The 13,802-nt window shown below is 40.7% G+C and overlaps 6 protein-coding genes across 9 annotated transcripts in view; 2 read left to right on the top strand and 4 right to left on the bottom strand.

The window, feature by feature from the left end:
- LOC125801412 (zinc finger protein 239-like) overlaps positions 1–13,802 on the bottom strand; it is a 294,118-nt gene that overhangs the window by 169,003 nt on the left and 111,313 nt on the right. The window lies entirely within an intron of this gene.
- LOC111196651 (zinc finger protein 850-like) overlaps positions 1–13,802 on the bottom strand; it is a 491,117-nt gene that overhangs the window by 372,579 nt on the left and 104,736 nt on the right. The gene's annotated exons all lie outside the window — the stretch shown is intronic.
- LOC125801367 (zinc finger protein 41-like) overlaps positions 1–13,802 on the bottom strand; it is a 170,168-nt gene that overhangs the window by 51,649 nt on the left and 104,717 nt on the right. The window lies entirely within an intron of this gene.
- Positions 1–13,802, bottom strand: part of LOC125801282 (zinc finger protein 271-like) — a 179,360-nt gene that overhangs the window by 67,065 nt on the left and 98,493 nt on the right. The gene's annotated exons all lie outside the window — the stretch shown is intronic.
- Positions 2,508–13,802, top strand: part of LOC111189864 (zinc finger protein 271-like) — an 85,173-nt gene continuing 73,878 nt past the window's right edge. Inside the window, exon 1 of the mRNA XM_049477695.1 lies at positions 2,508–2,578. The gene's annotated coding sequence lies outside the window, so the exon portion shown is untranslated. The remainder of the gene's footprint in view (positions 2,579–13,802) is intronic.
- LOC125801225 (zinc finger protein 484-like) lies at positions 2,572–3,915 on the top strand. The gene has a single exon (XM_049477604.1). It carries the CDS (start codon positions 2,643–2,645, stop codon positions 3,864–3,866), a length of 1,224 nt encoding a protein of 407 aa, XP_049333561.1. The 5' UTR covers positions 2,572–2,642; the 3' UTR covers positions 3,867–3,915.

Here is a 13,802-nt window from a genome sequence, read left to right as displayed (position 1 = left end):
CTCAAGCTAGGCCTGGACAATAATTCGATATCGGTATTAATCGCGATAAGAAATGTTTCAATAACGGTGATATCAGTTTTGTGGTATATCGATATGTATTAGGATCACGGACAGGCGTTTTTTACTGGCGTCAGCTCGCCGCAGAGCTCAACACATTCAGCCCCCGTAGCTGGGCTACGTCAGTGCGTGATGACGTAACCACACAGACACGTAGCCAAATAGGCTAGGCTAGGCTAGGTTAAAATGGCTAGGCTCGGGTCCGCTTCGCTACGCAGCAAAAATGTCTCGCGCTGGAGCCAAACGGAGCCGAGGACCCGAGGCCGGCCGAACCGAGTCTACCTTAGCCTTGGATCCGCTCGTCCCGGCTTTCTGGCTTTCACAGACATCTTCCGTCTCTTTCCAGCTTCTAGTCTAACTAACTGTCACAGGCTGTATTTTATTAAGCACACAGTAGGTTTGTTCTGTGTGTTTTGATTCAGAGACGAGTCTTTTTAACCATCAGAAACAATCTCATCACAGTTTACATGGTTAGCTCTGTTACCTTTTTCTTATAAAAAGTATATCCAGATATGTTTTAATATCAGAGCTGCAACCCACTGCAGGAACTTAAAAATCCTCTCCAGCGAGACAGAGCGGGGTGGGGCTTCTCTACCTGCGCTCCGCAAAACCAGAAGGCTGATTGGCTGTTTCTCCTGAAAGGCGGAACTTTACCCTTGAACTGGCTCCGTGATTAGTGTTAAGAGATTTTCCATTTACACACAGCCAGTGGCCTGTCTCATCATTAATAATACAGCTGAGCTGAGCAAAATCATTCTGGGATAAAGCCCCTGAAGCCCAGGCCAGGGACGCCCCTGGTTAGAACTGCAGGGTGGAAAGCAGGTCGCAGTTCTCAAAAGAGGCAAACTTACAGAGCCTGGTTTGAGCTCAGAGGAGCTCCGGCACAGACACGAGTGGACCGCTATTCCTCCTATTACACCTCAGTGCAGCGCTGCAATGAGTCTGAAGCTGTAATTTTACAGTCAAGGAAATCCTTCCTAGTGTGCCTTTAAATAAAGATACTCAGGGAAATGGGAATACGAGTATCTTCTCAAGATCAACTTTGAGTCTTTATCCAGAACTAACAAAAGGTAGAAAGCACAAGAATACCCCAGAAGAAGGGGAAACAAAAAGCAGCCCCAGGAGAACACCCAAGGAGGCTTTAAAATAAAACCTAAGGACATTTGTCTTTCTTTCTTTCAGACTAAGAAAGTTCTCAGCTTCTAGTGAGACTGGAACAGAATCAAGACTGTCTGTGGGCAGTCCTTATAAAGGCACTAAGCAGGTGTCTGACTGATTATTGCAAATGGCAAAATGTGGCCTCCCTCTAGTGGCTGGAGGACCACCAGGTACAGTACAGAAGCTTTTATGGTAATATGAAGATGTCCCAGTAGTTTTGTCAGTGTAGTGTAACTGATTGATTTAGACCAGGCATGTCAAACATACGGCCCGCGGGCCGGACCAGGCCCGTTGGATGATTTAATCCGGCCCGGCATAAATTTCTGAGTATGTCAAAAAAAGAAGCGAGTTTCTAGCTCATTTCTATCAAAAGTTGTGATTTTTTTTTAAATGAATACAAATTAAATGCTCTCTCCGGTCGCTAGAGGGCAGTAAATGTCCCGCATGCAGCACAGACACGGCAATCTTGCTTCACCATTCACCACTGCTAAACAAGTTATCGGTCAACACACCCTTCCCAAAATGGCACTGTCAAAAAAAAGAAAAGTGGACACGGAATGCAGAGTTTTCCAGGAAAAGTGGACTGAGAAGTATTTATTCACAGAAGTGAATGCAAAACCAGTGTGCTTGGTATGTAATCAGCAAGTTGCAGTGTTCAAGGAGTTTAATATTCGGCGCCACTATGAGACTCATCACAAATGGTTTCATATTAAAGACAGTTAATATTGTGCAGTATGTTCTCAGCTTCAGATCTGATGTAGTCAAATCTTATTGCCCATGCACTGCTATAACTTTTATTTTGTATTTCTTTTTTTTATTTATTTCAAAGCAGTATGACAATTAAGGTAATATATTTTTTTCATAGCTCCCACTTGAGTTTGTTGATGTGGTGAGTTGGTTCAGGTGTAAAACTGCATTCACTCAACTGTTAAAATAAACCAGTTGTTAACACATTCACCGCCAAACATGAAAATCTTTTTTTTCCATTGTTTTATGAATAAATGTGTTGTGCTTAGAAAAGATCCCTTTTCATCCATGATTATAATATGTAGGGTAGGCTAAAAATGTAGGCTGAATAATAAAGCATAGTACTGAAAAACAAAGCTAAATATTTGGAGTTGACATTCTTTTACTGATCCGGCCCACCTGAGAACAGAAAGTCTGGATCCGGCCCCAGAGCCAAACTGAGTTTGACATGCCTGATTTAGACAGTTCTCTTCAGTTAATTGACCTGCTTTTATATTAATATTCAATGGCATTTTTCTTTGTTTTTTTTTTTTTTCAGAAATGAAAATATTCCCCTGAAATTCATCACCAACAACCAGGATATTTAACTAAGAGCAGTGTTAAACTGCTGAAAGAGGTGAAGCAGAAGCCGTCCTGAAGAATCTACAGAACACACAGAAATTGTTGCATTTAAAAGACAAATGAAGCCAAGTCCCGACATGGAGAAACATCAGCACTCTGTCAAGAGTTTTACTAAACAGAGTCATCTCAAAAAACACCAGCGCATTCACACAGGAGAGAAACCGTATCACTGCTCAGACTGTGGGAAGAGTTTTACTGAACAGAGTACTCTCAAAAAACACCAGCGCATTCACACAGGAGAGAAACCGTATCACTGCTCAGACTGTGGGAAGAGTTTTACTAAACAGAGTCATCTCAAAATACACCAGCGCATTCACACAGGAGAGAAACCGTATCACTGCTCAGACTGTGGGAAGAGATTTACTACACAGAGTAATCTCAAAATACACCAGCGCATTCACACAGGACAGAAACCGTATCACTGCTCAGACTGTGGGAAGAGATTTACTCAACAGAGTGATCTCAAAATACACCAGCGCATTCACTCAGGAGAGAAACCGTATCACTGCTCAGACTGTGGGAAGAGTTTTACTAAACAGAGTAATCTCAAAATACACCAGCGCATTCACACAGGACAGAAACCGTATTACTGCTCAGACTGTGGGAAGTGTTTTACTCAACAGAGTAGTCTCAAAAAACACCAGCGCATTCACACAGGAGAGAAACCGCATCACTGCTCAGAGTGTGGGAAGTGTTTTACTCAACAGAGTCATTTCAAAATACACCAGCGCATTCACACAGGTGAGAAACCGTATCACTGCTCAGACTGTGGGAAGAGTTTTACTAAACAGAGTGATCTCAAAATCCACCAGCGCATTCACACAGGAGAGAAACCGTATCACTGCTCAGACTGTGGGAAGAGTTTTACTAAACAGAGTCATCTCAAAATACACCAGCGCATTCACACAGGAGAGAAACCGTATCACTGCTCAGACTGTGGGAAGAGATTTACTACAAAGAGTCATCTCAAAAATCACCAGCGCATTCACACAGGAGAGAAACCGTATCACTGCTCAGACTGTGGGAAGAGTTTTAAGCAACAGAGTCATTTCAAAATACACCAGCGCATTCATACAGGTGAGAAACCGTATTACTGCTCAGACTGTGGGAAGAGTTTTACTGAAAAGGGTACTCTCAAAAATCACCAGCGCATTCACACAGGAGTGAGACCATATTACTGCTCAGAATGTGGGAACAGTTTTACTCAGCAGAGTCATCTCAATAAACACCAGCGCATTCACACAGGAGAGAAAACTGTCCCAAATTTGTCTCACGGCAATTAAAATCTTTTGGACAGAACACCTTAATCCTACATGTTCCACCAGAAACAAACATTAACTGATTTTAACAATGGATTTTACAGGTTCAGCAAAATGAATCTTATCCAGCAATCACGTTTATTGAATTCCATGTTGTGTTTTCTCGTATGTTTGATATTTCAGGACATTCTTTGTGAGACAGAGCTCAGTTTTTAGGGTAGTTACGGTAAGAGTTCAGTTCTGGAGAAGGGAAGGTCATTCGAATGAGGGCACTGTCAAGGATTCAAGGAGATTTTATTGTCATTCGCATCACATGTGAATCAGAAACACTCATCCTCAGCCGCAGCAGATCAAGCTTGTTATCCAAAGAGCGGAAGTTGGGTCCGAACTGACGTAAAAACAGCTCAAAATAGGGTGTTAGCTAGGAGCGTGAGAAGCCGCTGCACTACTGTGCGTCGCCATCTTGCATCTTACATTCAGTGCTTGCACCAGATGTTAGATTAGCATAACTTAGCCTTTAAAATGTAGATGTCGTAGTTTTAAGGAGTAAAGTAGGATTCTTAGCTTGCAACTAAATGTTTAGGACCAAGCCTTTAACCTAAGGTCCATCCATATGAAAGGAGAAGGGGAAAACGCCACCAGAGCCACAGAGAGACGACACTGTGCTGGGTACTGGCGTGTGGACCGGAGGAGCAGCCAGACCCCCGCAAAGAGGCCAACAAAATCCTTTCCAGAGGTTAAATAAAACGCTCTAGCCGTAGTTCCCATACTGAAATCAACCCACTCAAGACTTGTGTAGCACAGTAAGGTTGCAGGCTCATTCACTCCCTCTGCTGGTGTTCTCATTTGTCTATGATTCAGTCGCTCTGATTAAAAATGTGTTACTATAGAGGGATATAGGTGATTATTTGGTTGCATTGTATTAGTCAAGTTTTATACTCTCATCATTCCCTTTTTGAGTATTATATGTTGCTGAAGGTTTTTTATTCTTCAAATTTACTAAGAACATCCAAATGATTTAGTATCTTAATAGTTTTTATCCAGTACCAACAATTATCTTTGTATTGCTTCACCTCTATATTTACTCTTCTGTGTGTTTTAATAAAAGGCTTTTATATTGCAGATCTGCAATCTCATTGTGTTTTCTCAATATATGTGTGACATGAAACCTATAGGCCTGAGATTGTCTTATGTTATTATTTGTTAAATACACAAAGTCGCCCAAAGGGAAAAAAACAGTGTGAAATGGATTTGGGTTGAAGTGAAATATAATAGTCAATTTCAGAATGAAATTAAGAAAGATTTTTTTTTTTTTAAGTCTTAAAAGGGATTGTTGGGAAAAACAGCACTACCCTCAACTGCTCCAGTGCGTTCCCCTTGATTCTTTTGATGGAAGCCCGAAGTAGAGTTGATAGAGAGACAGGATACTTAGATCTTCAGCAAATTAGCAATTTATTACAACAGAGCTCTGGGAACCCCTTCCACTCAGACAGAGTTTCAGTAGAAGAAGTTCCATGATCCTTACATTTGCAAGACCTTATATCCCCAAAATCCCACCCATACATACTGTGCAAAGGTCAGTTAAGCGGTTCCTCAGCAACTGTTTCTAACTGATTAAGTTAAATCATTTATTGATTACTACTGTTTTCTATGTGTCCTCCGGCCTCATCTCTGCTGCTTAGGCGCTGACTTCTGCATTACATACTACATACTGGACATTCAGTTTTGAGGTGTCAGCCTAACTGTCCTTTGCACACTCACCCACATACACAGTTCAGGTCAAATATCTAAAACAACTCACAACAGACATTTCCCACCTGAACTAAATCTGTTTTACCCTCACATTTTAATCATTGCTGTAGTCAACCTCACAATTAGAGCTCCAATATATGGCATTAGAGACATTATCAAGATCTTCCATTGGCCAAACACGTTCACCATCCAGTGTTCTAAGTGATTATCAATGCCCGAGTGTTACTTTTATAAATGTTGGATGCCTGTCCCGGGTTTGTTCAATGGATCAGAGCTGGTTAGTGAACATTTAGTGAAAAAGATAGACACTCTTATATTTGAGACAATGCCTAGTACCAACCTACTGGACCATTTACCCTCGGCAAAATGGACCCATATTGTTAACCTATGGTTGATACCTAATTCCAGAGATGTTTAAATTTCGGCCATACCTGTGGAGGAAATGTTTCTCTTACTCAAATGTGCCACTAAGTTAATGGATGCTGTATGTAAGCTGGAAAAATATAAAATGTATTTCATACTTGAACATGAATTAGCAGCTAAACCAGTTCTGTGTGCACCTTTTCTCAACTAAGGCTAAGTAGAACCTCTCCCAGCCCTACTGTTTTAATCCCTCCGGTCATCACACTTTTTCTGCATTGATTGAATATAAATTATAAATATCAATTAATAACTAGAAAGGGAAAAGTTTGTGAATGAACTTTAAGTTGGAGCTTATAACATTGGAAAAATGATTGCTAAGTGGTTTCTATCTGAAGAGTGTAAAGAGTTGTTGTTGCTATGCTGCCTTTCAGCTAAATGCTAAAATTCAAAAAGTTTTGGCTAAATTGATGGAATACCAATGCATTTGCAGGCGTTGTTTAGTGCTTGCTAGGTGGTTGCTAAGGTGTTGCTCTGGCATCTGGGTTGGTAGCTATGTAGTTTCTAAGTGGTTACAAGGTGGTTGCTGAAGTGTTGTTAGGTGGTAAATAAGGTGTTGCTATGTTGTCTGTGGTTGTTGCTATGGTGTCTGTGTTGGCTGCTAAGGTGTTGGGAAGGTGTTGCTAGGAGGTTGCGAAGGTGTCGTTATGGTGTCTGTCTTGGCTGCTAAGGTGTTGCTGTGGTGTGTAGTGTGGTGTGGTGTGTTTTGGTGTGTGTGTAGTGTATGTGTGGTTTGTGTGTAGTGTGTGGTATGTGTAGTGTGGTGTGGTGTGTTTTGGTGTGTGTGTAGTGTATGTGTGTGGTGTGTTTTGGTGTGTGTGTAGTACGTGTAGTGTGGTGTGGTGTGTTTTGGTGTGTGTGTAGTATATGTGTGGTGTGCGTGTGTAGTATATGTGTGGTACGTGTAGTGTGGTGTGTTTTGGTGTCTGTGTAGTGTGTGTGTGGTGTGTTTTGGTGTGTGTGTAGTGTATGTGTGGTGTGTGTGGTGTGTGTAGTGTGTGGAACGTCTGAAATGTAAGAACCTGTTCTACGTGTTTGTCAATTTTCATGGTTTTACACTGTAAACCCATACGTTGTTTGAACTCAAATAAATTAAATCTGTTTTACTTAAAATTGGAGATTTATAAACAATACTCAACTATTTTGCGTTAGCTGAACATTTGTGGGAACATATACACTGAGTTTTTTTAATTGAATCAACTTATAATAACTGGGCTTAGTCTGTTGCCATTAACAACTTCTTTTCCATTGGCTTCTGTCACAATCTATTTGCATACTGGGTGTGTCCAACAGTTTCTGACACTCACTATCAGTGTGTAGTGATTCCCCCGGGGCTACCTTAGGTAAACTTGTAGATCACCTATTATGATTAAATGCTTGGTCTCTGTGTTGTAGCTGTAAGAACGAGCATCATTTACTGAGCTGCAGTAACTCTGTGTTCTCGCTGTGCTCTCAGTACTTTTAATTCTTTACTGTGTTCTTTCATCTACTTTTCTATGAGTATTTAAAAAATAGTTGAATGAAACCAGAGAGAAGACTAAATACAAGTTCAGGGAAATATTAATTTTAAATATATGTATATGTATTTGTTAAATTCACTGTACTTAAAAATTATATTACATGAACTTAAATTTTTATTAGGTAATCGGTTACAACAAAAGTTTTGAGTTTAGTCAACTTATCGGGTTTTACAGTGTATATAAAAAACTGTAGGAGGAGTAGCGTTGAGAAATATAAAAGTATAATAATAATAATAATAATAATAATAATAATAATAATAAAAAGAAGAAGAAGAACAGTAAGTTGGCTTTTCCAGCTGAACGCTCTGTATTTTTGACTTTCCTGTTCTTAGGTTGAGTGGAACCGCCTTTCTACTCCTACTGATTTATTCACTTTAAGACATCGAGTTTCCACTAAAACTATTAGAGTAAATACTGCCAGCCATAAAAATTATAACAATAAACCAAAAGAAAATCAAACAATACAGTTGTCCAGAACACATTTCGTCTGCTTCTTTTCTTCTTTCTTCTGTTCTTCAGAGCATGGGAGTAGACTGTCCCAGCTCTATTGCACGTAAGAGGGTTTATTCTGCCTCTGTTTATCAGTGTAGGTGAATTGTTTTGTGAGGTGAGACTATGTGAATGTGTTAGTGAGATGTGTAATGTCTCTGTGTGTGCTGGGTTTTGACGCAACAAATTACTGCTGTGTGTAGTGAGTTCTCTCACTCACTCGCTGTGAGTGAGACCCCTGTGCTGCGGGGAAAGGGTCCCCTTCTTGCTGGTGTTGCTGCTGCTGTGAGGCCCCTGCTGCGGGGGACGTCACCCCTCCCTCCTGCTGCCGGCCTTAAGCTGGGTCAGACGCCTTTGCTGCTCTTGCGTCTCTCTCTGTCATCCGGAATGGCCAAATCCAGCGAGGCTCATTCCCTTTTCTCTTGTAGTGGCGAAATAAGACCCCCTTTGCTACTGGAATGGTCCAAGCCGTCCTCAGCTTTTTCTCCCACCTGTTGTGTAAAATCTGAAATGAGACTTATTTATATTCATTGAACACATGTTGTTGGGTGTTTCAGGGGTTCTATTCCATTTGAAAGTCTTTTATGTGGTCCTTCATGTCTCCTTCCTGCAAATTAAGTTGGTTAATGGACATTTATCATAATAGACTGGAGCTCCAATTTAACTTTCTAAGGGAAGTAGCTCTAAATTTTGTCTGTGCACAGATTTTAGCCCAATTGTTGTTTTCTTACCTCCTTCAAGTGTCCTGATTCTCAGTTATACGCAATCATGATCTTTACTGTCACAGGTGCTTTCAGATTCCTAACATTTTGCTGTTTCTTTCCATTTAATTGCTACCTCTAATTATCCAAATGATCAATTATTATCCTCCTTTGGCTCACACGCCTTCCTCTGCACACAGTCCCTTTCTTCTAACTACTCCCCATGACTCCAACTAATCACATAGACAGTTATATTTTACATTTCCCTGCTTCTGTCCGCATGTCCTGTATCTCGTTCCCACTTTTTCCTCAGTGTGCTATTTACTTGTCTTATGTTATTTTGTCAGAGATTTTATGAAAACCTGATTTCCAGATCTAGTTTGTTTTATTTAGTGTTTTAAGTTTTTTTTTTTCCTGTGATAAATAACTACTCTTCATACTCATTTACTCTACTGACACTTACTTAAACAATTTATTAAACCCACACATTTCCTAAATTTGTAACTATCTTTATTTCTTATTTTAAAATCAGGATTGAGCATGTCATGTACTGTTTATGTTTTGTATTTAAAATTATGATTGGGTGTGTCTTAAAAGTTTAGTTAAAGTTAGGTTTTTTTTTTTTTTTTTACCTTTACTGAAAGCAATTGCCCATCTGCATAGTGGTGGTTTCATCAGCCAAAAAGTTTAAAAACTGATAACCTAAAAATTAGCTGAAAAGCAAAAAGTTTTTGAATTGCCCAAAAAATAATGGTTAAGTAATGGTGGTAAAGGTAACAATGGATCTATTTATATTTCCCCCTTTTTTCTGAAACAGAACTTCGTTCTGTTGCAGAAATTTACCACAAATTTGCTCCAATTGTCTGTTGGGCCAGGCCACCATGCCCAGACTTTCACGGAGACACACCCCTTTGCCTGCGCCTCCCTTTTCTCCCCCTGCATTGTCAACTCCTCTTCCCTTCTTAGAACACTTCAGAGATATTTCTCCGTGGTCTGTTGAATTGCATGTGGTGGTCAGATCGAGACTGTGCCTGCCTTAGGTTGTCCCTTTGTCATATGTTGGGATCTTACCCGTCTTTGGCTAACCAGCCTATCCCACTGAAACACACACAGCGTAGCAGCACAGTTTTATCAACATTTAGTGCTGTAGTGTTCCTGCAGGGCACAGTTAGGGAGCGCAAACCCAGGTACATCGTACTGTCATAAATGCACAAGCTGGTGTTGCCCGTGAAAGCCTGTGCAAGGCCCCACGTACCCATAGTTTATTAATTATGTACATATTTTATTTATTACCATCACTATTACCTTTACTCCCATACCTCTTTTAAAGAATTTAGAAATGATTGGCTTTGATAAAACTGCTCTGGAGTGGACCCAAAACTAAAACAATGCATGTCATTGAATAATTATAAATCAGATTTAGCATCTGTATCTTAAATGTGTACCACAAGGTTAAATCTTTGGTCCGGTTGTGTTTAATATATTCCTAAATTATATTGCTGGCTCTGCTTCTACCTCAGACTGCAAAATTCACTATTATGCAGATGAAACAATTGTATATTGCTCAGCTGATTCTGTTTGTGCTGCAGCAAGAAAACTATAGAGCTCATTAAATGTTTTACATTGTGACATTGTATAAGCCCAATCTAGTTTTAAATGCCATGAAAACTCATGCTCATGATCTTATATTATAATATTGATTTAGAACTTTATTTTATTACCCTAGCAGTATCCCCCATTCAGAGTCTAAAAAAAAGAATATAAATAATTTGGCATATCGCTGAATGATAAACTCAGTTTACACTTAAATACAATATGCAATACAATAGGAAATGCGGACAGTAGCTGGATTTTTTATTTTTTTTATAGGCACAAGTGCTTTGTATTCTGAACTTCCATATTTTTTAGCTAGAATACTAGCCTTCTCTAGTTGCTTCTGGGCCCTATCCTGTTCTGCTTTTGCCCTTCTCCACTGATCCCATATTGAGGTGGCCAATTTAACCCCTCATGTGTCTGGTTTGTACCCTTGCTCCTCCAGAATTAAGCTAATTCTTGTCCTCAATTCTGCCTCCCCCTTTTTAGTTGCTTTGTCTTGCTTACCACCCCATAATCTTTTTATTAAATTTTCTATCTGCTTGTTCATGGATCCCCACGTATAAGATTCTCCCTCCTGTTTACCTCTATCCCCCATCTTTACTGTGCATTGCCCTCTCTTTTCCTCCTGAACTGATCCTTTTTCTATTTTTATAATGTGTTTTCCTAGAATGTTAATGCACAAATGAAACTAACCTTTCCCAATTCTGTGAATTGGCCCAACTTTACCCACCTACTCTGCCTTGGACTCCTCCCCTGCAGTGGGACTCGTCCGTACTTCTTATTTTCTTTCACACAACACTCTGTACATTCAACCACTCATACCTCTCACCGGAGCCCGACAGAGCTCCACACAGACTTACACACACTCTCACTGCAATATACACACTCTCACACACTCTCACTGCAATATACACACTCTCACACACACTCTGTCACATGCACACGCTCACACACTCTCACTGCAATATACACACTCTCACACACACTCTCATTGCAATATACACACTCTCACACACTCCATCACATGCACATGCTCACACACTCTCACTGCAATGTACACACACTCTCAAACCCTCTGTCACATGCACACGCTCACACACTCTCACTGCAATATACACACTCTCACACAATCCGTCCCATACACACGCTCACACCCTCTTACTGCAATATTCACCTACTCTCACACACTCTGTCACATACACACTTTCTCATCCACTGTCACACACTCTCTCTGCCCCACACACAAACACACACACTGCCCCACCCAATCACTCTCTCACTCACTGCCACACACAATCACTCTCTCACTCACTGCCACACACAATCCCTTAGCTTAATTTTACAAATTTTACAGGCACTATAATTCACAATTTTAATTTCACCCCGCAGACACAGACAACATTAAGCAAAGCACATTGCTAGAGGACTCAAACCCCTTTTCTTTTAATGCTCAAATGTACAGCAATACTCTGTGTATGACAAGATCATCCTAAACGCACTAGGACAACTCTTGTGTGTTTCCTTTTACACAACGCTAGGTACTCCTGGTCCCTGACCAGCCGGCCGAGCCGTGCTTACTTCTATCCTCAAATAGCCGTCCCTGACGGAAGCAAATACCTGTAACTGCCTCCCCAATCACACTCAAGCCCTCTCGGCTTGCACACCCATTCACACAGTTAAAACTAGTATGCAGCAACTTCACAACTACGCACCAGTGTGCACGCAGCCGATTGCGCTATACAATATTTTAAACCACATTCACACAGTTAAAACTAGTATGCAGCAACTTCACAACTACGCACCAGTGTGCACGCAGCCGATTGCGCTATACAATATTTTAAACTAAACATACAGACAGATTACTTGTCTCTGACAAAACGCCATACACAGAATCGCTCTATAACCCAGTCATAGAACTTCGGTATTTCTAGGACCACCAACCCCGAGGAACCGCCAAAACCTAGCTTTACTGGCCCGCGTCCGAATCCAGGTGGGGTTGCCACGTCCGTGGTTTCGTGGGAGTACTGCCCACTTTTCCCTAAGGACCCCCGTTCACACTTTTTAAACTACTCTTTAAATTAAACTAGACACTCATACTCTAAAAGTACTTCACCCCTTATATGGTCCCATTCATCCCTCAAGCGAGCAAGCCACAAACAAAACGATAGACCTACATACAATGCCCCAAATTTCACCCCAATTTAGATATTTACAATGTGCCCAGATCCAGTCTCTCTATTGTTTTAGATGGAGGCAATCAAATGAGACCACTGTGTCCAAAATTTAGCTTAGACCAATCTGCAGATTTCGATTAAACAGGCTCTGCTTACCTGATTTTATTGCTGCAGCTGGACTAGTGGTTCACAGGATCGTCTCTGAGGTCCGAATTCACTCTAACTCCAAACCTCCATCCCAGCGGTGCCTCCAAATTGTTGGGAAAAACAGCACTACCCTCAACTGCTCCAGTGCGTTCCCCTTGATTCTTTTGATGGAAGCCCGAAGTAGAGTTGATAGAGAGACAGGATACTTAGATCTTCAGCAAATTAGCAATTTATTACAACAGAGCTCTGGGAACCCCTTCCACTCAGACAGAGTTTCAGTAGAAGAAGTTCAATGATCCTTACATTTGCAAGACCTTATATCCCCAAAACCCCACCCATACATACTGTGCAAAGGTCAGTTAAACGGTTCCTCAGCAACTGTTTCTAACTGATTAAGTTAAATCATTTATTGATTACTACTGTTTTCTATGTGTCCTCCGGCCTCATCTCTGCTGCTTCGGCGCTGACTTCTGCATTACATGCTACATACTGGACATTCAGTTTTGAGGTGTCAGCCTAACTGTCCTTTGCACACTCACCCACATACACAGTTCAGGTCCAATATCCAGAAACAACTCACTAGTTGTGACACTTGAGTCAGCCCAAACAAGATCACTCACATGACACTTCATTCTCTTAATCATAATCAGGTTTTTGGATTAAATGTCATTTTGTCTGATCAGCTGAAAAATACCTTTAATATTAATATTTACTGTTTCTTAACATTAGCTAGCTAAATAACATTAGATACTTTGTTAAAAAAGCACTGGGCACATTGGCTAGCTAGATAACATTAGATACTTGTGTAGGACCCTTTAAAATATCCTGTATATTTGTATTATTTTCTTAGTTTTTCATTGTAAGTGTAAACGAACTCCATTTCCCATGTGCCTTTTCTGTTTCGCGGGTTTTTCCTGCTAGTTTCCTGTTCAGCTCAGCCAATCATACGAATGAAAAGCTCGACAGACATTTTTCTATCCAATCCGCGCCGAGTAGGGGCGGGACTAAGAGGGAGAGTGTGAGTGTCTGTGGGTGTGTGTTGGAGGAGAAGGAGAGAGAAAGTGAGGAGAGAAGTTGTGTTTAGACTCTCCGGAGCGCTTTTATTTACTTGTTATCCGCTCTATAACACAGTTACAGTGCTATTGTACTGTATAGTGCTCT

Source organism: Astyanax mexicanus, chromosome 4 (genome assembly GCF_023375975.1).
Source record: "Astyanax mexicanus isolate ESR-SI-001 chromosome 4, AstMex3_surface, whole genome shotgun sequence".
In the NCBI taxonomy this organism is placed as follows: Eukaryota; Metazoa; Chordata; class Actinopteri; order Characiformes; family Acestrorhamphidae; genus Astyanax; species Astyanax mexicanus.
This window is presented reverse-complemented; position numbering and strand designations above follow the sequence as displayed.